Below are 22,907 nucleotides of genomic sequence, written 5' to 3'. Positions count from 1 at the left end.
TGGTGCCGTATTGGAATTTGCTGTGTTTGAATCTAAAATCACAACATTTCTGCAGTGTTTTGTTGACAATTTTTCAATCAGAATTTGTTTAGCATGAGTGATGTTCCATGTAATAGCAACACAGGCTTTAGTCTTTGAGTCATCTTCTTTAGTGACTGCTGAAAGTAATGTGTTTGACTGCTTTAATATAGTTTAATTTATTTTTCCTTAATTCTGGTATTCTGATTAAATATTCTTTGTGATTCTTTCCTAACAGTGTTTCAAATAGTTTCCTTTGTTGTGAGTGATGCATTGCAGAGAAGACACTGGTATTTGCATCTTAACAGTGAATGCAAGTTCTTCTTCCCATTTTGGCAGAGGTGCCCAAACTTTTTTCAAAGAGGGCCAGATTTGATGAAGTTGACCTTTTTTAGCATTGAAGTTGTTTAGCTTCTTTTTGGATTTTACCCCAAGATCCACAGGAGCCAGATTAAACCGACCGGTGGGCCAGATTAGGCCCCTGAAACAGACGTTGGACATGCCTGGCCTAAAGCTTCAGTTTGATTCGTACTTTCTTTTCTTATGACTTGCTCTCATTCTTTTATCGGCACTTCCCATTAATTCAGTGCCCTGTGAAAAACCTTTAGTGTGGCAGATTAAGTACTACTACTTTCTCCTGTGTGCTCCCCTTTCCTTTCAATTACCTGCAGGCCAAACAGCTGCAGAGAGCAGGGATTGTTAAGCCGATCAAAAATTTTGGGGAGGATACCCTAACCTTGTATTCCCAGATGTTGTTTGACTATCATACTGGCTGGTGGTAATGATATTTTTTGTCCAACAGCATATGGGGTCTTAAGGTTGGGAAAGGCTGGTTTAAAGTTCAAATAATGTTTTTAAAAAGCCAGGTGAGAGAAGTGCACAAAGCAAAGGCTTGCTGAGACTTTCTCCTGTGGTTTTAAACTAACAGAGTCATGCACAAAATGGGCACTTCTATGTTTGCATGGAACTACTCTCTCAATTTTATCAGTGTTCCCAGCGGCATATGAAACTGTTATAGGTATTTATTTTAAAAATAAATTGTATAATGAAAATATGAATGTCCAAGTTAGGTTTTTTTTGTGACTATAAACAGAAATGAGACTTAAAAAAATAATTGGATAAATACGGTCTCAGATCATACATGAAAGATAGTTTTCTTTCCTTCTGAATAATAATTATTTATATCTGTATTTTTAGTTTGAAGACAGGTCATTTTCATCAACATTTACTCTAACATCTACAGCTTCTGCTTTTGTGAATGTTTCACAGATATGCCTAGAATGTTATTTACATACATTGGCATTTGTATGTATTTTTTCTACACAATTATGTGTGTTTGCTAACTACAACATATTTCTGATAGCCTGATGCAGTGAGGGTATACAGATTGTGAAGGATTAAAGTGTACTTTGCCAGAAGTGTGACAAAGTTGCTTCTGACCCAAGAAAGCTTATGTCAAAATAAATTTGTTGGTCTTTAGGGCATCACAAGGCTCTTTGTAATGTTCTTTTTGAAGGCAATATATCTTTGCATTATGCCAAACGGCCTGTGATAAAGGCACCACTTGTCTTTTTCTTTGACTATTTAGATACCTTTCTCCTGGGTCTTAAATATTTTCTATAATACTGATCTGGGGAAGTATTCAAAATTGTGGGATTTTTGATTTGTTTTATTTCTTTTGGAATATACAAGCTTCTTGAAGTACACAAGATACCCAGCTGTTTTTGCATGGCAGTATTCTGTCCTAATCTCTCATCTCATTAGAAGAGCTGACCTCTGTAGTTTATGCAAGATAGGTGCTGTCTTCCTAGAATACAAAGCTGCTTAATTACCAAGAAATAATAGCTGTTGTTAGCTGAAGAGGGATTTTTTTTGGCTTGCTGGTTAAATATACATGACTAGTCAGTTCTTGGATACCAACCAGTTTTATAAAATTCTGTCTACACAAGAATAAAGACACTGTTAACCAGAGCTGAAAAGGAGAGGGGAGAGGAATAACATCTTAAATCCATACACCTATATGTGTGATCTAGTATTTTGACTCCTAAAGCGCAGTGTTTAGAAAAGTGTACTATGTTTTTGTGATGGAAAGTTGGGAGATCAGTGTTTCTTTTCTTCCCTTCAGAATCAAGTTCTGTTTGGTTTTTTACTGCTTGTTTCAAAGCACCCAAAGTTTCATAGAACTTATAGGAAATCTGGGACAAAATGTTCTGTTAAAGCTGGGTTGTTGCTGGGAGAACTTGGTGACTCACGAGCAAAATGTTGAAACTTTGATTAAAACCATCTTGCTTTCCAACTATAGGTATGATTGAATATAAGTAATCAGTTTAGATCCCCCTGATCTGTACCACATTTACTGTCACCTTTTATTTTGGAGTACTAGGTGAAGATTTTCTTAACTTTTGATTTTGAAATATAAAAGACAAATATTGTTACACCAATATTCTGGGTTCTTTTATAGCAAAGTGGCTTTGAATGTGTGCTTGCTGCACCAACAATATATGTGATACTTATTATGCATGCTGCTCCCTATTACTGGCAATCGTCCAGTTTCTAAAGGTTTTAAAATAGCTATTCCTCAAAATCCTCCTTGGCCTTGCTTATTCTTCTGTCTTAATGCCAGAATTGACGGGCTTTGGTTTTCCATGCCTGCATTTGTTCACTGATGTTTTTAGCCCTATGAATTATACTTGTAAGTTTGTGTTATACCAACTTTGCATTTAGCCCAATGCTTCTTTAAATGTTTTGAACCTGGATGCCTCCACCCCAAGCTTACTCCCTGACCCACCCCCCAATGCATCACCAGTCATGTGTTCCACAGCTGAAAGTGCAGAGAACCTTGCATGTAGTTGTGTACAGACAGCCTGGTGCTGCATGTAATGAGGTTGCAGCTGCCTGCCCCCCAACCTTGTTTAGAGAAACACAAGAAGAAATCATCTTTGGTTTTTTATTCTTTTCAAATCACTTTGCAGGGGAATGACAGGATCTTCTGTTATGGGGCAGAGAAACCACTTCAGGATTTTGCCCTTCCCTTTAACTTCCGTCTCCAAGAGCTCTAAGCGCCCCAACACAACCTTCCTACAATTTGTCAGTCAGGGTTTGTCATGTGAGTAGGGCAAGTAGTAATTCCTTCTCAGTAAGTAGTTTAGGCCAGTTATTAAAACTATCCTGTCAGTTAAATTTGTGTGGGCAGACAGCTTGGCAGGCCTTTTGTGTGGTGATAGCGGAGTTAGGATTTGGAGGGGGGGACTGAAGAGTTAAAATCATAAACCCATTGCATTGAAAACCTAAATACAGTGGTACCTCAGGTTACGTACTTAATTTGTTCCGGAGGTCCGTTCTTAACCTGAAACTGTTCTTAACCTGAAGCACCACTTTGGCTAATGGGGCCTCCTGCTGCTGCCACTCCACTGCTGTGCGATTTCTGTTCTCATCCTGAAGCAGAGTTCTTAAACTGAGGTACTATATCTGGGTTAGCGGAGTCTGTAACCTGAAGCGTATGTAACCCGAGGTACCACTGTACTTGTAATGGAGTATGTAATTTTTAAAATACTACCAAGTCCACATTTCCTTTTTGTTCAGAATATTAGAAGGTAGGAGTAGGTTTCCTACATACTATGCACTTGGGTAGTACACTGCTTATTTGTGTTTCATTATCTATAAAGTCAAAATGGCAAGAAATTTTATTTTTCAAAAATAAAATGGAGCATTCAGAATCAGGCATGAGAATGCATCTCCACCATTGCTATGAAACTGGAAAGCCGGAAACCCAGCAGGCCACAAATTCTCTTCTCCAGAACAGATTTTGAACAAGTAAGAACCAGCAGTCCTGTCCAGTAGAAACTGCTACTGTTTCTTACTTTCTCCATATCCCACACAAAAGGAAGAAAACCCCATTCAACCCCCAAGCCCTTTGTGCATCCCAGACGTTGCTGGGAATGAGCTTGGTGGTGACCACATACATCTCGCTAGAAAGCTGTTCTAGCATTTGTGCCATGAATAAGTGCTTCGTATGACAGCAGTTGTTGCTTGAGATTTATCTTGTATTATTGTGTGGTGTAGACAAGCTAAAGAGATTTTAAAACTTGTTTAAACTGTTCCCTAGTGTTTTGAGTTTGTTGTCTTTTTCTGCCTATGCCCCTTCATCAGGCCACATGGTATGCTAGTTATACATGAGGTGGTTTCTTTTGTTTTCTTCCCAAGAGATCCTGAGGAAATGTGTTCAGGGTCAGACTAAAGATCCATCTAGGCCAGCATTCTGTCTCTAGCAATGACCATCATAATGTATTATTTATAAACTGTCTAATATGCATTTGTGCTGTATATAATTGATCCCATGTGATTCGTCCTCAGCATCTGGTCGTTGGGCTATAGTTTTCTGAAGAAAGAGTTTATATATACACACCCTTTTGTGGTTATTATCCATTGATTGATCATTTCTTAATAAATTTGTCTAATCCTCTTGGTAAGGCCATCTAAAGAAGTTGCTATTACATCTTGTTGTAGTGGAATTCCCTGTAAATTATGAATTTCAAGTGAAAATAAAAGAAGTATTTTGTTCTAATACCTATCAATTTATTGCAGGTCAGTAATGTCGTGTTCAGACAAAAAAACATTTTCCTGCTCTTCACTGTTTCAGACTCAGAGCATTTCTACCAAGTTCTCCCATAGTCACAAGCCCCAAACACACTTTCCCTCATATGTGAGTTCTTTGCAAATGGAAACCTTTTCCTTTCCTTTTACTCCTTATTTTGGAATTTGTACCATTTTCATACCACATTAGGCCAAACCATGGCTTAGCATGATTTATGTGAGTTTGCAGCCTGCTGGAGAGACATTTGTGACTGCTTTTTCCTCAGTCATTTTGGTACTGCACCGAGCTGAGTGAATCATGTCAGCTAGCAAAGCAACATTCACCAGAATTTTCTGATTGGTTATTTGATCACATATCAATTACACTATCGTATTCAATTTTGGAAAAGGCAGTGTAGTCAGCTTCTGTTTGATAGCAAGCAGAGTCTTTTCTCTTTTCTCTCCCCCCCCCCCCATGCATTCCACTTGAACATGATTGTTGCTTAGGGAGACCATCAGGCCCTTGTTAGCAAGCAGTCTGTTTCTCCCAGTCTCCTCTGTTTATGACTTTGAAAGTCTAACTAAATTTTAAATTAAATGCAGAAATTAATAACATTGTTTTCTTCATTAAAGTAATTTTTTTGCTCTTGATCAAAACTTGTGGGAAACCTCCACACTGCTGGTCAAAAATCCTTTGTTTTTAATCCGGTTTGCCGGTACCAACATTTGTAGCCATCAAACACCTGTGTACTCTAGATGTGTTTTACTTGCAGGCAGCGACTCTTCTGAATAGGAGGGAGATGAGCTGCTACCTGGATCTGATCCATGGTCAGAGACTCATTGGCACTGGGGATATCAGATGAGAACCCCTGATGATGGGCCCTTTCAAGCTCTCAAGCTTTTGGCAGCTGCTTAACCATACTGACCTCTGCCACAGGTTGTCTTTATTGAGCCATGGCCATTTGCCATCATCAGTGTTCCCCATTGCAATTTATGTGATCAAAAGCTACCTGGATCTTTGAATGTAAAACAGGATGGCTTATTTCACACATTGTAATTTTCCTTGTGTTTTGTATTGATAACTTAGTTCAGGCTGTCCAACTTCCAAGAGACTGTCATCTACTACCGCTATATAAAAACTTCAGTGATCTACCCATTGGTTTGACCACCATAGTTGTTGAGCTTTTTTTAGGGAGCCAGAGATGTTGACCTTTTTTTGGGGGGGGATGGGGGGAGTATTTAGCTGAGGGTCCCAGGATCGACCACGGACATCCCACGATCGACCAGTAGGCCTTACTTAGTGGATGAATAGGCTGGCACCAACTTTTTCATAGAATGATAGCAGGTAATGTGTGGGTATAGTTAGATGTTTCCTGGCAGTTATTTATAAAAATATTTCTATATCGTATCATAAAATGTCTATATAGTATTTCACAATAAAACGTGAAACGCCCAAAGAAATAATACCGAGAATCGCTAAACCGACTGACCACTCAACAGCTGCAAAGGCCTGTCAGCATAAAGAGATCTTCAAGAGATTTCAGAAAGTCAGAATCTAGAACCTCTGCTGGGAGCATTTTCCACCACATGGCACCAGCAACATGCGATTTCTAACTTGTAGTAGACAAGCAAGAGGGAGCAAGCTTGTTTTCTCCTACTCTGGAGGGTAGGACTTGAACCTCAAGTTACAAGAAAGGAGATTCTGACTAAACATTCGGAAAAACTTTCTGACAGTAAAAGCAGTTTGGCAGTGGAACAGACTCCCATGAGAGGTGGTGGACTCTTTCCTTGGAGGTTTTTAAGCAGAGGTTGGATGGTCATCTGTCATGAATGCTTTAGCTGAGATTTAAAACAGCTGGTCTGCCTTGAGGCATAGGGATTAACTGGAAAGAGTCTTTTTATTGCTGCTTGGATATTTATTTACTTATTTCACTTTTATCTCACCCTTCCTCCCACTCTCTCAGGGCGCCATACCTATTTTATCCCCTGCTGTATCTTCGCAGCAATCCCGTGAGGTGAATTAAGCTAAGACGTAGTGACATACCAAAGGTCACCCAGTAGGCTTAATGTTCTTCATGGCCTCTGTTTGGTGTCATTTATAGGTTCTGCACCTATGCAGAGCAAAGTTTAGAATCTTCGAGGGGCCTCTCTCATGGCTATCACTTATGTGAGTGGGGCAAGTTCCTCATTCACATTGCAACCAAACCTTGCACCAAACTCCTGCGCTGTGCTGCAGAAAAACTGCCTGGCACTTGTTTAGCCATTGTTGTAAGGAAAACAATGGAAAGAATTGAGTTAAGAAGCAAAGTATTATAGTCACCTAAATAGTTTTCTTTTAACGTATCAATATCCTCCACGGTACAAAAGCTATTGAAACTGGCTTTAATTTTCCTTGTGTGTTTTGACAGTGCAGATGTCATTTTCATGCCCACCAACATTAGTCAGTCGCTTTGCATGATAGGGGAGTATATGGATACTTTAATAAATACCGTATTTTTCGCCCTATAGGACACACTTTTTCCCCTCCAAAAATGAAGCGGAAATGTGTGTGCGTCCTATGGGGCGAATGCAGGCTTTCGCTGAAGCCTGGAGAGTGTGAGGGGTCGGTGCGCACCAACCCCTCTTGCTCTCCAGGCTTCAGGAAGCTCTGCACAGCCCTCGGGAGCCTGGTGTGAAGTCGCGCTGGGCTCCCGAAGGTTTCGCGGAGCTGCCTGCAGCCCCGGGCTTCGCGCAGCTCCACGCAGCCATCCAGAGCCCGGCGCGAAGTTGTGCTGGGCTCCCGACTGCTGCGCGGAGGTTTCCTGCAGCCCCGGGCTTCGCCCAGCTCTGCGCAGCCCTCCGGAGCCCGGCGTGAAGTCGTGCTGGGCTCCCGACGGCTGCGCGGAGCTGCCTGCATTCCGAAGCCTGGGACGCACTGAAGAGCACGCCGGGCTTCGCGCACCTCTCCGCAACCCTGGGGAGCCCGGCGCAACTTCTCGCCGGGCTCCCTAGGCTTGCGGATAGCAGGCTGTTCTGGGGGCTGGGGGGGGGGAAGCTCAGGCTTCCCCTGCGCCTGGGGGGGGGGGAATAATTTTTTTTCTTTATGTCCCCCCCAAAAAACCTAGGTGCGCCCTATGGGGCGAAAAATACGGTACATAAATGGTCATTGTGTTTGCAGTATGTAGCTCTGTATTAAGATTTTAAAAATATAGTTGGGTTTTGCTATAGTGCAGCTCCACTCTTCTGATAGCTGAACCTGTTTCCTTAAATATTTATTTTTATTTGTCTATGTGAAATATTAATATACTGTCTTTTATTGGAATCACAGGGTGTTCATATAAAAATTACAATAGGTATTAATTGTCCATGTAAATATGGAGGCTAGGTACTGATTCATTGCATCATCCTGCTTGCTTTGGAAATACAATATAAAATTGACTACTTGTAGCCACTGAGCACTGGCAGACAGCATGTTAGAAGCAGATGGGATCAAAACTGCTCCAGGATATTAAAAGTTTAATTTTCTGCCTGTCCTTTGGATCCTCACATTATATTATTTAAATAGATCATCAATTTTTCAGCTGGACATTTATTATAAAGCCTCTTGAGCAAATGCCAACAGCTAGTGTCTAGTATCCACACGCACTCTGTTGTGTGGTGATGGCTATGGCATCATTCCAAAGGTACATTGCAGACTTCTTCTGATACTGATGCACACAACATTCAAACTGTGGATTCCTTTAACCTTAGGACCACAATTAATCTGAAAGAATTTTAATTGATTAATCATGAGAGCTTCAGTTGATCATGTGTGATTGAAACAAAGCATATATCAGACATGTGTGTCTTAGCAGGCATGATCAGGAGAGATTTCCCTCTGTTTTAAGAGAAGGAAGAATGCCTTTTCAGATGGTGCTAGCACTTTAAAAAAGTATGCTGCCCAGCTAATTTGGGATGCCTTAGCTGATTAAAAGTGTTTTTTAATCGATTTAATGAGTTAAATGTTACAACCCTGCCATAAACATAGCATGCTCAGCAGTGTTAACACAGTGTTTGTGGTGGGTTAGGAAAATGTTATGTTCAGCATTGAACTAGAGTCCAAACAGTCATTTTTGCCCCGTTGTGTAAATAAGAAATGTAAACCTTGCATATAATTGTCTACAATAATTTTCCTTTATATATGTACATTTTGTTTCATGACATGCTGTAAAAGTGAGTTGGGCACTTGTAAAATGGATGCTACACTCACTAAATAAACATAGCTTATGAAAGATTTAAAGTGTGCAGGAGAATGTCTTTGCTATTTGTAATAGTTGGTAATTAAAAAGTTGACAGTGTGACACTTCCAGAATCTTTGAATGTTCAGTGAAAGCAATTTTCTTAACGTGTGCAGGAGTGGCAAGCATACAAAGCATGCTGGAAGCTGCATACTGTTTCACATTTGAAAAATGGCTTGAAGCAAACTACAAGAAACTACAGTTTGCATGTAACTCTAAACCATGGTTTAGTGCTATGTGCAAATGCAGAAAAGAAGCTCGCATGCATTCCCTTCTCTTCCTTTGTGGCCAGAGGAAAGATTTTGACACAAGCCCAAAAATTTGGCTTGTCTAACCATAGATGTGGTTTAAAATGAATTCTGACGACGACAACAACAACAACAACAACAACAATTTATTACTTATACCCTGCCCATCTGGCTGGGTTTCCCCAGCCACTGTGGACGGCTTCCAACAGGAGATTTAAAATACATTAAAACAGCAGTCGTTTAAAAAACAACAAAAACTTCCCCATACAGGGCTGCCTTCAGATGTCTTCTAAGCGTCAGATAATTGTTTATTCCTTTGACATCTGATGGGAGGGCATTCCACAGGGCAGGAGCCACTATTGAGAAGGCCCCCTGCCTGGTTCCCTGTAACTTTGCTTCTCACAGTGAGGGAACTGCCAGAAGGCCCTCGGCGCTGGACCTCAGTGTCCAGGCCGAACAATGTGGGTGGAGATGCTCCTTCAGGTATACAGGGCCAAGGCCGTTTAGGGCTTTAAAGGTCAGCACCAACACTTTGAATTGTGTTCCGAAACGTACTGGGATTAATTTAACAAACCAGCTTCATAACCCATGGTTGACTTTTGCTTATATAGAAACTAACCAGAGTTTGTTTTATGTAACAACTAGTGGGGCTTCATGAAAAGTGAAACTAAACCATGCCAATTATCATTCAGGTCATGTGGGAGGAGGAAAGGGAAGGGAACATGCAAACGAAAGGCTCACGGCAGCTCCTTCCTGCTTTTTAATAAACTCCAACTATATTTAAAACATTGATAACGAAACAGTAAAGTCAGGCAAAAATGATCTAAGCTTGATCTCCAAACTGCAGAAATTCAGCAACTTTGTAGCAGTGCAGTGTACAAATAAATGTATGTACTTCTTGTGGATTCTGAGAAGAATGTTAAGGAGGTATTTCTGAAGGATGCACAAGACAGGATATGACATTGAACTGAATAGCACTGCTTGAATTTGGTTGTCTTGATACTTTCACCCTGAGTACTGTGTGCAACCTTAGTTTGGTATTGAAACATTTGTCATTACTGCAGCAAAGGTTGAACTGAACTGCAGGCTGCTAATTTGAATGGTCTTTTTCTGTCTATATTGTGGGCTGTTCTTAAAACTGAACGTGGATTGTTTATACATTGCACTTGATTGGAAGAGCTCTTCAGCAAGATTTCATTGCTGCTCTTGGCAGAGCTGTGTGTTCTGAAAGGAAATAGTGTGAACTGGCTGGACTGTTCATTTGGTATCTGGGAGCTGCTTAACTTCTCTGTCAGATTTTCTCACCCTCTTCAGTGTGTGCAGTTGGACGTTTATCATCCTGTTGGAATGTGGAAATCACTTGACAGTCATAGTTCACTCTCACTTTCTTATCACTTATTGATGCATCATTCAGTATGGCAGTTCCCTCAATTATCAAAACAAATTTGGCTCATGGTTTGTGTCCCCCAAATAAACCATGAATGGTAAACCAAGAAGAAACATTAGTTAGTTTGTGGTTTGTTAGTTTTTAACGTAAGTCAAACCATGGCGTAGTTCTGGTTAGTGTGTTTGCATAGCTGTAGGAAAGGGGGAATACAATGATACAATTTTGCAGAGTGTTGATTGATTTCCACACTAAGAGAAATAAATGTGACACACTTTGGGATATGTAATGACTTCACAATAAAGCACTAGAGCTAATAACAAAAACAACTGTGGGCAACATAGCCTTGTTCAAGAAATGAATGAAGTCAGAAAGAAATTGCAGCACAGTTTGTTGAAAATATATTCAAATTCCTGATTCTACCTGCAGTCCTTGACCATTCTCCACAGCTACAGAATAGCATATATGAAGCTTCATATATGAAGCAGTCTTTTTGTACTGTGGCACTGAGCTTTGAGAGGGCATTTCTCAAGTGAGAGGATTACTGACAAAGCCTGTTCTGCATGTCATGCCTTTCTTGCCTGAATTAGCTAAAGTGAAGTATACAAGACATCAGAAGATGGTGAAATCAAGTGGTGACAGCCACTGAAGTGTTTTTATTCCCTGCTAAATAATTCTCCCCTGTCCAGCTTAGAGTGGCATTTTATTCCTTAATCACTGATAGGATTTTCAGACTAATGTCTAATTCTTAAGAAATTTCCTTTCAAGTTTTACTTGTGAACCAAAAGCAAAGAAATAAACACACACAACGACCCAAGACAGTAATAGAAAAGTTAAATGAATATGACTGCTTTAAAGTTGGCACTGTTAGATATCATAAAAAGTAGGTATTGAAATAAATTTGCAGTTTAATTTTTTTTGCTTCACAGTTTAGCATGTTTTCATGTAAAAGAGCACTTAAGGAAATTTGACAGTATGGTAAAGTGAAAATGTTTTGTCTTTCTTATTTGACAGTACCAGCTGATTTGCAAATGTGTTGTTATTCATGTACTTCATTCAACCATAATTTAGTATTCTCCTCACACTGTTCCTCCTTTGGTATTGTTCTTGAGCAACATTTTTGAAGGAAACAAACAGCAGCATGCATAGAATGGTTGCCGCTTTTCAGAAATATCACTTGAATTTACATGTCTAAAATGAAAATTAGGAAAATTATTAAATTTCCCTTATTTTATTAAATATTAAATAAAAGGTGGCTTGAATGATAATAAGAATAGCTATTGTATTTATTGAGAGACTTCTAGTTTATTTAATGATTAGTTTAGTACAACTGAACCTGAATTCTTGATTTATTGCAATGTCAAACAATGATCTGGTGCTGTGAGAAAGAGCCTTATGCTTATCCCTTCCCTCTTCACTTTGGGTACTCCAGTTCAATTATTTTATTCAAGGTTTGATTGAACTTTAATTTGCTGGCATATTAGAGGCAGCCAAATGTGTACTTAACCTCTAAATTCTGGTTGGTTCACAGACATCAGAAAACAGGTATGCCGTAGTGCAGGCATAGGCAAACTTGGCCCTCCAGATGTTTTGGGACTACAACTCCCATCATCCCTAGCTAACAGGACCAATGGTCAGGGATGATGGGAGTTGTAGTCCCAAAACATCTGGAGGGCTGAGTTTGCCTATGCCTGCTGTAGTGGGAAACCATGTTTATATCCCTGTGCAGGCATGAAAATCTCTGGGTATCCTTCATGTTGAGGTGGTATACCTCTGTTCCTGCCTTTCTTGCCCTGCTTGTTGGTATTTTGGAGGCATTTAGCTGGTCAGTATGGGAAGCATGATGCTGGACTAAATTAATCTTCTCTCTGATCCACTGGGACTATACAGTCATACCTCATGATGCGTCAGCTTCAGGTTACTTGTTTTTGTGTTGCGTCCCGCGGCAACCTAGAAGTGCCGCAACGGGTTACTTCTGAGTTTCACCACTCGCGCATGCTCAGAAGTGCTAAATCGCGCCATGCACGTGCGCAGACATGGCACTTCAGCTTGCGTCAGTTCTATGTTATGGACGGGTCTCCTGAACGGATCCCGTCCATAACATGAGGTTCCACTGTATTACATTTTAAAATTTGTAGCATTGCCATTTCACTTGGCTCCATTCACCCTCTACCACAAGCACACTGAGGGCATTTGATTTGACAGAGATGCTGTCAAGTTTTGTGCTCTCTGCTACCCTATGTCATTTGGAAAAATCCTGATTGTATAGATTAGAAAAAAAATCCTGATTGCATAGAAGTATTTGCATGAGGAATTAAGAATGTAAGCCTCAAATATATATCAGTGCATTCATATTCCATTTGTTTCTGATTCCTATTCTTATAATATTCAGTTTTAAAAATAGAATATAATTTCTTAAGGAATACTGTAAGTTGCTTGTCCTCCCCCCTTTTTTGAAAGCAGGTGTAGCTCACTTTGCTGAGTAAAATTTTCTCGGAACGGCCTTAGTGTGGTTATAGCTGTTCATTAACTTGTTTGTTGTTCTGAGCTGTCAGTCATAATGGCAGTTTTGCACTCCAGTTCTTTGACGTGGGACTGCTTCTGCAAGTCAGTCATACCTCTAAATATGTCTGGTGGAAAAGGTTATTACATTCATTTACTACCACTTGGGAAGAGAGTGGTGGCTGCTTCTGAGCTATTGCAGACCCCCCCCCCCCCGGAAAGCTGGCAGTTCTTGATCTGTCGATAGTTATTCTTTTTCTTCTTGAGATGAGATGCATGCATTTCTCCTCATTGCTATCTTCTGTAGTGGTTTTGTGTTGTTAAACATGCAAGATTTAGAACAGTATCGCTAACATTTGCTTTGGCAGCTTCAGTCAGATTGTAGTTTGCCTCTCTGAATTGTCCTCTGACTGTGCTGCAGTAAAAGCAAGGACAAAAACATCTTACCATATGTGAATAATAATGCTGAATGTGATTTTGGGCAAGGAAAATTGGTTATAGATCTACAGCACTTAAATTATTTTTGTGTGTTGTTATGGTTTATATAAATCTAACTCTGCCATGCAGCAAGGAGAAGTGACATGCTTATGACAGCACCAGCAGGAGAGAAGTACAAGACCAAGGGTGCTTTGTGTTGTCACTCACACTTCCAGAGCTGTGTCTTGTAAAAGTTACTGAAATGTTGTTTTTAGTTAAGTGCTTCATTGGGGCACAAGACACTTCACAAGCATAACACATTCATGCCAGTAACACCCAATGAACTATGGTATGTTCTTTCCTACAACACACATTATACTGTACTGTATCTATCCAGGCAACTAAATTTGGATCCAGTTCACCATTTCAAGTACATTGATCTTATCTTCAACTTTATTGCTAATGCAGCTTGAATAGCAAACAGCTAGCAAATGCAAAAGATCAAATACGTAGCTGTTGGAGGAGGATTAAAGGAAGGTTGAATCTAAGGTAAAGAGATTGTATGGTTGAGGTGAAGCAAAAATAAATAAATAAATAAATAAATGAATGCCAGGCCTTCCAGGCTGCAATTCAGAATGTCAGGCAACAAGCCCAGAGGAGAGACTTCCTTTTCTGAGGGAAATGAGTTTAAGCAGGAGTCTACATAAGAACAACCTATAAATGCATAATAACAGACAACAAAGCCTGATCATTCTAAATGCAGAGACTAAGGGGCAGTGTAACAAATAACACAATGCCCAGTTGGGACAAAATAGGGTGTGGACCCCACAATAAGCTTTGAGCCACCCAAGATAATTCCCAAACTTCCAGTTGTGTCTACCACATATCATCCCCATGTGAATACTCAATATGTGTAGAAATGAATAAAGAACTGGGGAAGTGTGCTCCATTATAAGCTTTGGATCACTCTAAATTGTGCATCCATTCATCCACTATATATTGGTTGGAGGGTTTGTGAGTATTTAAGGTTGTGCTTGATGGTAGTAGCTTTAGTGCAGTTGCACTAAGAAGTGCGAGCAGTTGCACATGTCTTCTTGAAAATACGGGTTTGTTTGCCACTGATATATGATGTAAATTCCGAAGCTATGGAAGCAAGGCATTAAGTTCTGAGAATGCTGAGGAAGGATCAAATGCTTGCTTGGATGCCTGATTTGAAGAATAACATGTAATAACAGATACGTTCACTGAGAGCCCATTTTTAACAACTGAAATCTATAATTAGAATTTCTATAAATACCATTAATATGTGCTTGTATGGGATATTGATTGGGATGCTTAGAACACGGACATCAAAATTTACAAAGAACATCCCATTAGTGTGTTAATTAACAGAAGGGATAAATATGCCTTCAACCCTAGTTACTAACAGGTTCTCATATTTCTGTTGCAGAGTCGGGTGTGCACATCTGATTACCTTTTAACAAAAAATAACTTCTAGCACTTTGCAAAGCATTTAAGTTCCATTATGCATACGGAAATCTTGACAAAAGGAAAACAAATGATCAAGGGGGTATGGATTAAATAATGATTATGCTCAAGAGTCCCTTAGGCACTTTTTTCCCTTTTGGGGATCTAAGCATGTTAGTTGTTGGCATCTGTCTGTCTCAGGATACAATAGAGGAATGTGCCATTGCGAGTGAAGTCAAACTGTTGGAGAATTACAGTGCTGGCTATGACTGTAGATACTGATACAGGAGAGACATGTTTTGTTGCAGCTGGTGCAGATGAAGTCGTCCAGTTGTGCTGCTGCACCATGGCATTTTACTCTGAGCTGCTCATGTATTTGTGAGGGAAACGAAAGCTTTGAATCCCGCATGAGAAAAAGCAGTCATATGTGATGTTCAGTTTTGAGCAGAAAGTGGTGAACAGGGAAAGGATTGTGTGCCCTTCCCTTTTCCTGTTCTCAGAGCATGGTATTTTCAGAGCATGGCACAGGTTTTCAACCTTTTTGAGTCAACATTCTTTCTGCAGCACCCCTGTGGGGCTCATTCAGGAGCCCAATTATGTCACCCCTTGCCTGCAGAGCTGACAGCCTCTCACCCTTTTTCAAACACCCTCCCTTGTGGGGTGTTCCCTCAGCCTCCTCTCCTTGGGAGTCCTCTGGGCAGCTGCTGCTTCCACCCCATGTCACTGAGCTGCCATTCCCCTCACCCCAGCCCCAAAGAGAGGTACATCCCAGGCACCGTTTGCCTGTGGAGCTTATAGCCGGGGTGCTGCAATAAACAGCAGTGCGAGCCTTTGGGAGGCAGAGACGCAAGAGGGCATCAGAGGAGGGAGGGAAAAGAAGAGGGACAGAGACCAATGTTGATCACGGCACCCCTGGCCACTATTTAAGGCAGGCTTCCTCAAACTCTGCTTTCCAGATGTTTTTGGCCTACAACTCCCATGATCCCTAGCTAGCAAGACCTGTGGTCAGGGGTGATGGGAAGTGTAGTCTCAAAAAATCTGGAAGGCTGAATTTGAGGAAGCCTGATTTAAGGTACCCTAGGGTGCACACCGGTTGAAAACCACTGAAGTATGGTATTGTGTTCTTAGTAGTTTCAGCAACCAAGTTTTTCCTAGCTTATTGGACTTTTTCCCTCTCTTTTTGCAGCTCCTGTTATCAACAGATTCAACAGAAGAGTATCAGGTAAGATTTTCCATATTTTAACGCAACTCAAAACAATTGTCAAAGAATTGTTTTAAAAAAAAGCTCAGTGTGCATATATGTTTATATTGTGTTGGCAAATTCTGTGGGCATGTTTTGAGAGCAGTGATCCTAAAAAGGTAATATTTTTAATAGCTTGGTCTTAATGTCTTACAATCTTACTGCAGCAATCATATGTGTAGTGCTGTATTGTTGCTCTCTATTTTTATACCCTACCAATATTGTATTTTACATTATTTATCCAAGTAATTAAGGGTTTTTATACTGAATGTTTCTCATTCAAACCAAGCAAAATTTATGAGAGTGCTGTCCAAGACAGTTTTTTTTTTAACTGAAAGAATTAAACAGCACCTTTTAGAATACACAACATGTTCTCCATCACTAAGCTGTACCCTCTACCCTCTTTAATAGGCAGCTTTAACTATTGTAAAAATTAGGAAAAAAAGTTGCCAGCTTAAGGGCAGCATATGCATGTACCATGTTTCTATAAAAACTCAAACTCTCTGTTCTGGATGCTCAGCTTACAGTTTTAATAGGAATTGCTACCATGTGGCATGGAGGGAGAATAAGGAAAAGGACCAACTAGAATATGAGCTCCTTGTAAAAATGTTAAATGTTCTGTGAGTGCAGATAGCAGGGCAGATGAACTCTGGAGTGCTTGCGACTTGGAGGTTTTGATCAGGGAGTTTGTTAGTTGGCTTTTATACTTTGTTTTTTTTTAATTAAAAAAATCAATTCAAAATAGAATTAAAAGTAGCATATTTTTTGCAATATGTCACTGAGCTCTTGGAGGGGGATAGTTAATGTTATGAAGCAGCGGAGTGTCCTTGAGAGGGCTGAGTTGAATGGCTGTATGGACTAGCAGACATGGAAACTAGCATCTTACAATGCCGCTGAAAAATTGCTTGCTGCCTAGCTTCCTTCAGTATAGCTCAGTGAGGGCTGTTGAAACCATGATGGAATGCCAGCAAAATAGGCTTGTATCTACCTAATTATCTAAAAAAAAAAGTTCTGTTTTTCTGGGCAGAATGCTACTGAAGCACTTTACATACATAAATGAGATGTAAAAACAAAAAAAGGCCAAATCCAATAGATCTGAACTGTCCAAAAGGCAGTCTAAAATTACCGTATTTTTTGCTCTATGACCCACTTTTTCCCTCCTAAAAAGTAAGGGGAAATGTGTGTGCGTCTTATGGAGCGAATGCATGCTGCACAGCTATCCCAGAAGCCAGAACAGCAAGAGGGATCACTGCTTTTGCTGTGCAGCGATCCCTCTTGCTGTTCTGGCTTCTGGGATTCAGAAGATTTTTTTTCTTGTTTTCCTCCTCCAAAAACTAGGTGCGTCTTATGGTCTGGCGCGTCTTATAGAGCGAAAAATACGGTATGTCATGGAGCAACGCTCATATAACACTCATATAACACCAATTCAGTTGGTTATTGGTCATTTACTCTGAATGTCTTATATGTGCTCTAGAAAAGTGTTTGGATGCCATATCCAGACTACTTCATGGTGTATAGCAGGGACGTCAAACTCCCAAGAGAGTAGGTACTATATGGACTTCCTTCACTGTAGAAATGTGCTTGTCTCCCCTAGCTGGTGGCTTTTCAATACCTATTGCTTATCTTTGGGTTTGGGGGAGTTAAATATTTATCTGGAGTGCTGCCTGCACTAATGTTCACCATCATGTGAAGCAAAGAACAGGTGATGTTTGCTGTTATAGTGTCCTTCTGCCTTCATGTCTTTGCTGGCTCTATCCCCACCCCCAAAGTGGCCATGCCTTTACGGGGAGGGGGACTGTTTACAGTGATGTGTGCAATCAGGGTTCTAAACTATATCGGGAGAGTACTTGTGTAGAGCAAGCTCCCTATTTCAGACCTTCCGTCCCAAAGCATGGAAGATACAGTCAGCAGGGGACATGCAGTAAGGCAGCTCTGCTGTTCCCAATATGGTGTATGTGTGTGTGTACAGGGATTTAGTGCAGTTAATAGCATGTAGTTAACATTTAACATGCAGAATGGAAACGCTTATTTGTATAAGCATCCTGGATTGGCTTTTCACAAGCCTGTCTCTTAGGATCTAAGCTGCAGTGAGTGGATGGTCTTGGTTTCATGGGATTACTATGTTCATGTTCCAAAATAAACCACACTCTGCAGCCTTGAATTTCTTTTACTACAGCTGTTGTTTGTATTGCTATAAGTGATAAAACTTTTACACCAAGTTTTATGGGGCAAAACCTGTCCTCTAAACTATTTTAATCTCTTATCTGTGATAGTGTATGTGAGTGTTTGGAATGTTTTTAACTGTTAGATTCACAGTGGCCTAGTGAAACATAAATTTGCTTAGAATACTCAGTTATATTGAACATTTAAAATCTAGGAATCTTCAGAAATGCAGTTGATGAATATTATTTGAATAGAAAGATTTGAACACATAAGTTAAACAGAATGGTTGACTCTGAGCCTGTTCCCAGACATGCTTCCCCTCCCCCAAGCAAGGAGTTCTGATGTAGGAACATTCAACATACAGTTCTTCAGATACCATCTATGTCACAGATTCTTTAGAAGGTGCAGGAAACCTCTATTTTACTCACATTTCCAGAGGCAGTGGACTGTAGTTATTGGCCTCATTATGTTTCTCACAAGAGAGAAAGTAAGTAAATGTTCATATTTGACTGCCGTAAACAATTTTGAAAAAGTATTTGGAAAATTGACAAATAAATTGAGACCTGCACACAGACAAATTAAAAAAGACAAATTCACTGCAGAATGAGTTGACTTTATAGATTTTATGAGTATAGCTGAACAATGTAATCTTCTGTCACCAACCCTTTGTATTGTATGGTTGACATAACTTTGCTAACCCTCTCTTCTTTGGTGAACTAGGCTCACCTGTGGAAAAAATAACACCTCTTATACCACTAGGTGATGCTATAGATATATAAATATTCCAAAGTTAAAGTTTAATTATATTTATTACTTCAGTCAATCTCAAAGCATTATTTAAGATTTTACAGTATCTTCTGATTTTGTTTAACTTTTTGTGTATATCGTGATTTCACCTTATATTAGTTGTAGTTGGATTAATTTGCCATATTTCTTTATGATTTTGTATGTTACATTGTTAAAGCGCTGGAGAATCACAGCACCTGTTATGGCTACAGAGACCAGTAACTCTTAACTGTTGTTTCCCATGTTGCTATTGCTGCATTAGCAGCACTAAAGTGACCTCTCTGGGGCACAAGCCTGGGCAGGGTGTATGGAGATCCTGGGCTGCCCAGACCACAAGATCCGCCCCCTCTTGGCCTTACTACTGTGTTCCAGAGGAAAGCAGAGCAATACATTTGGCACCAGCTTGGCTGCAGGAGTTGCCAGAAGGTGGTGTATAAGATCCCACCCACCCATCCTAGGGACTCCACTTCAGAATTTTTAAGGGTTCGGTCCTTAGCCTTTCCCCCCACTGAAGATGTCCTGCATGGCAGTGGGTATGGATTTTTCCTCAGAGTTTACTTGCCCAAACTTTCTTGCGAATGAGTATAGCCACAAGGCAGTGGAGGCTTAAGTTTTCCTTCTCCCAGAAGAGCTACCTTCCCAGGTTGACAAGCCCTGTCTGCCCCTCATTTCCCTCTACAGCATGTGCAGTAACTGCCTTCTTGACCGTTGGACCCACTATTAGTCTTATCCACTCAATCTGCCAGAGTCTGTCTTCGCATCCAAGGGAAGTCCCTAACTCACTGAGGGTTTGAGACCCATTGGCTACCCTCACCTGGATTAGCTAGCCATCAAAGCCATTTCATGAGGTGTGGCTGCTATCTTATGCTGGCAGCTTTTAGGAGCCACCGGTGAGAGTGGAGTGCAGGGTGGGGACCAAAGATGGGCAAACAACCCCAGAAGGAGCACAATATGTCCCCCACCAGAGGTACTGCCCTTCCTTTAACACACCATACACCTGTGTAGTATTAGTAACACTTAGCATTTGCATAAGACTTTTGAGAGTTCAAAGCACTTCATGTACACTTTAGAATAACCCTGTAAGGTAGTTCAATATTAACATGCAGAAATCACAGTCAGCATTATTCTTCACACATGGCAAGCTCTTATTGAGGCATGGTGCTAGGCTAATTCAGAGAGAACAATTTGACTGAAGCTGCCAAAGTTCAATATTTTGTCCCCATATTGTAATTGTAAGGGCTGGCAGTGATTTGCCTAATAAGGCCACTGTCACTTAATGGCTGTATACGCTGTTAAGTTTGTGAGAAACAGTTTTTGCTATCAAGCCTGCTTGGACATACCCCTAAACCATCTTTCCCCAACCTGGTGCCTGCTACCAGACACCAGAAGACTGCTATAAACAATTACAAGCTGCTGGGAACAAGTGCTTGAAAAGGGCATTCTGTTTTCCCCAGGCAAATTCTGGGTTCCTCTTTCTAAAGGGCATGAAGCCCTTTTTAGAAAAGTATGTAAACAACATTGGCAGATATTTTAATAAAATCTGGGTTCAGAATCGGGCTTTTAGCCTGAAGTAACTCCAGCTAAGTACTGCATTCCAGTTGAGCAGTAGGAGAAAGCTAATGCTCTTTCTCTTTAAAACAACACTTCTCCTACATTTTATAACAGGATCAATTATGCCTCTAGGTCAGTAAGTGCCAGCAAACAACAGGGCAGTGTAGCATGCATCAGAAATGGGTAATTACATTTCTGCCTAGTAACAAATGAAGGCATATTCTACATATGTAGCTGAAAGAGTTGAAAAAAATTCTGAGTTGTAAGAATGGGCTTGTATCATGCCAGATGGGGAAAGGTCACTTTTTACATACGTAAAAACAAAACAAAAAAAATAGTAACAGCATAGAAGGTAATGGTTAGGCTAGCATCCCTCTTCCAAATATGCTAGGTTTTTATTTTCAGGGACTGTTCTACATGGGAAAGCATTCAGCACTGTCATTCTCCCATCTGCCATCTGAATTGGTACTATTCTGGGTCAACTTACTCTGCTGCATGTGTAGATGAGGCCTTATTAACATTTAAGCTGAGAAAAGTATGATGTTTCAGTAGACAGTCTGCAAAACGGCACCAAGTGTGGGGGAGGGGGCAGACCAATACTGGTACTATCCTGGTTGAGTTGGCTTCTCTTTTCAGCCTTGAAAGTTCATTTTGTGACACCATCAAGACAAGTTGCAGTTTAATAATAATAATAATAATAATAATAATAATAATAATAATAATAATAATATTTATTTATACCCCACCCTCCCCAGCTGCTAACACTCGATATAAAAACAATTGATTAAAATACAACTTAAAAACAAGATTAAAATACAACATTAAAACATTAAAATACAGCCTCATTTCAATGGAAACTCAAATCAAAAACTTTTGGGGGGGTGAAAATGTCAAGTCTTCACCAAGACTAGCTATCCAGACTGGTCCTACATGGGCCAGAAAAAAGCCGGGGAAGTCCCCAAATAGGAGTTCCATCACAGAAGGAGAAAGGAAAAAAGAAAGAGGGGGAGGGAATCAAATATTGTTTTTATATATCTATTCAACACGACAGTGATTTAAACGGAACTAGTGTAGCATTACACTACACTGCGCAGGTGGCGCTATGGGTTAAAGCCTCAGCGCCTAGGGCTTGCCGATCGAAAGGTTAAAGCCTCAGCGCCTAGGGCTTGCCGATCGAAAGGTCGGCGGTTCGAATCCCTGCGGCGGGGTGCGCTCCCGCTGCTCGGTCCCAGCGCCTGCCAACCTAGCAGTTCGAAAGCACCTCCGGGTGCAAGTAGATAAATAGGGACCGCTTACCAGCGGGAAGGTAAACGGCGTTTCCGTGTGCGGCTCTGGCTCGCCAGATGCAGCTTTGTCACGCTGGCCACGTGACCCGGAAGTGTCTCCGGACAGCGCTGGCCCCTGGCCTCTTGAGTGAGATGGGCGCACAACCCCAGAGTCTGTCAAGACTGGCCCGTATGGGCAGGGGTACCTTTACCTTTAGTGTAGCATTATAATGAGTTTGGCACCAGAATGTGAACTCTTTTTATGTTGTATGCTTTCATAAGGTTTACGCTCTCCATCCTTGCTGTATTTGCAGGTCTTGTATATAGCATAATTATCAGACAATCTTTTAGGTTGGGTAGGCTGCCAGCAGTCATGAAGGCACAGCGCCTTTTCTTCTTCTTGCAATGCTTAGAAATTTTCAGAAACCTCCCTCAGTTTTTTGTGCGTGTCTCCCTGCTGTGTAAGAAGACCTCAGCTGTCAAGTTAATTGCTTTCTGGGATTTGAACGCCTAATTTGGCTGCCTTTCGTCAATAGTGTTTAGGATTAGGATCGTTTCAGTTTCTTACAATGATGCTTGCCTTTTGTTAAACATGCAGTAAAAAATCATGTTATCTTTTAATCTGTGTCTTCTAAAAACGTGAATTCCCCCCACCACCACCACCACAGTAAAGGTAGAATAAGGCACAACCTAAGGAAGATAAATTGATTTAATGTATTCCTCTTTGGTACTTAAATTGACTTCTTCTTTTAAAAGAGATTTCCATCTTTGCTGTCTGTTTCAGGTAAACTTTGCAGTTCTGTGTTTGCAAAGATGCAATAATACTGTACAGCAATAGCAACACCTGTGGCTACATACCCCCACAATTTGTATTTCCTTATTTAAGCTAACAATAAATAGAAGTATTAGAATGAAGGGTAACTTATTGTATTTGAGAAAATCTGCAGGGTTGTCTTGGACATGGTGGGAGGAATCAACATAGCACTAAGACTCTAGTTCCATCAGTGCAAGGATTTGCTCTTGTACAATGAAACATGC

At 40.6% G+C, this 22,907-nt stretch overlaps 1 protein-coding gene across 1 annotated transcript in view; it reads left to right on the top strand.

Moving 5' to 3' along the window:
• PRKAR2A (protein kinase cAMP-dependent type II regulatory subunit alpha) overlaps positions 1 to 22,907 on the top strand; it is an 87,357-nt gene that overhangs the window by 9,566 nt on the left and 54,884 nt on the right. Inside the window, exon 2 of the mRNA XM_079963778.1 lies at positions 16,051 to 16,086. Within this exon, the coding sequence (XP_079819904.1) occupies positions 16,051 to 16,086 (36 nt within the window). The remainder of the gene's footprint in view (positions 1 to 16,050; positions 16,087 to 22,907) is intronic.

Source organism: Podarcis cretensis (assembly GCF_951804945.1).
Source record: "Podarcis cretensis genome assembly, chromosome: 2".
NCBI classification, from domain to species: Eukaryota; Metazoa; Chordata; class Lepidosauria; order Squamata; family Lacertidae; genus Podarcis; species Podarcis cretensis.
Note: the sequence above shows the minus strand (reverse complement) of the source record. Positions and strands in the feature narration are given on the sequence as shown.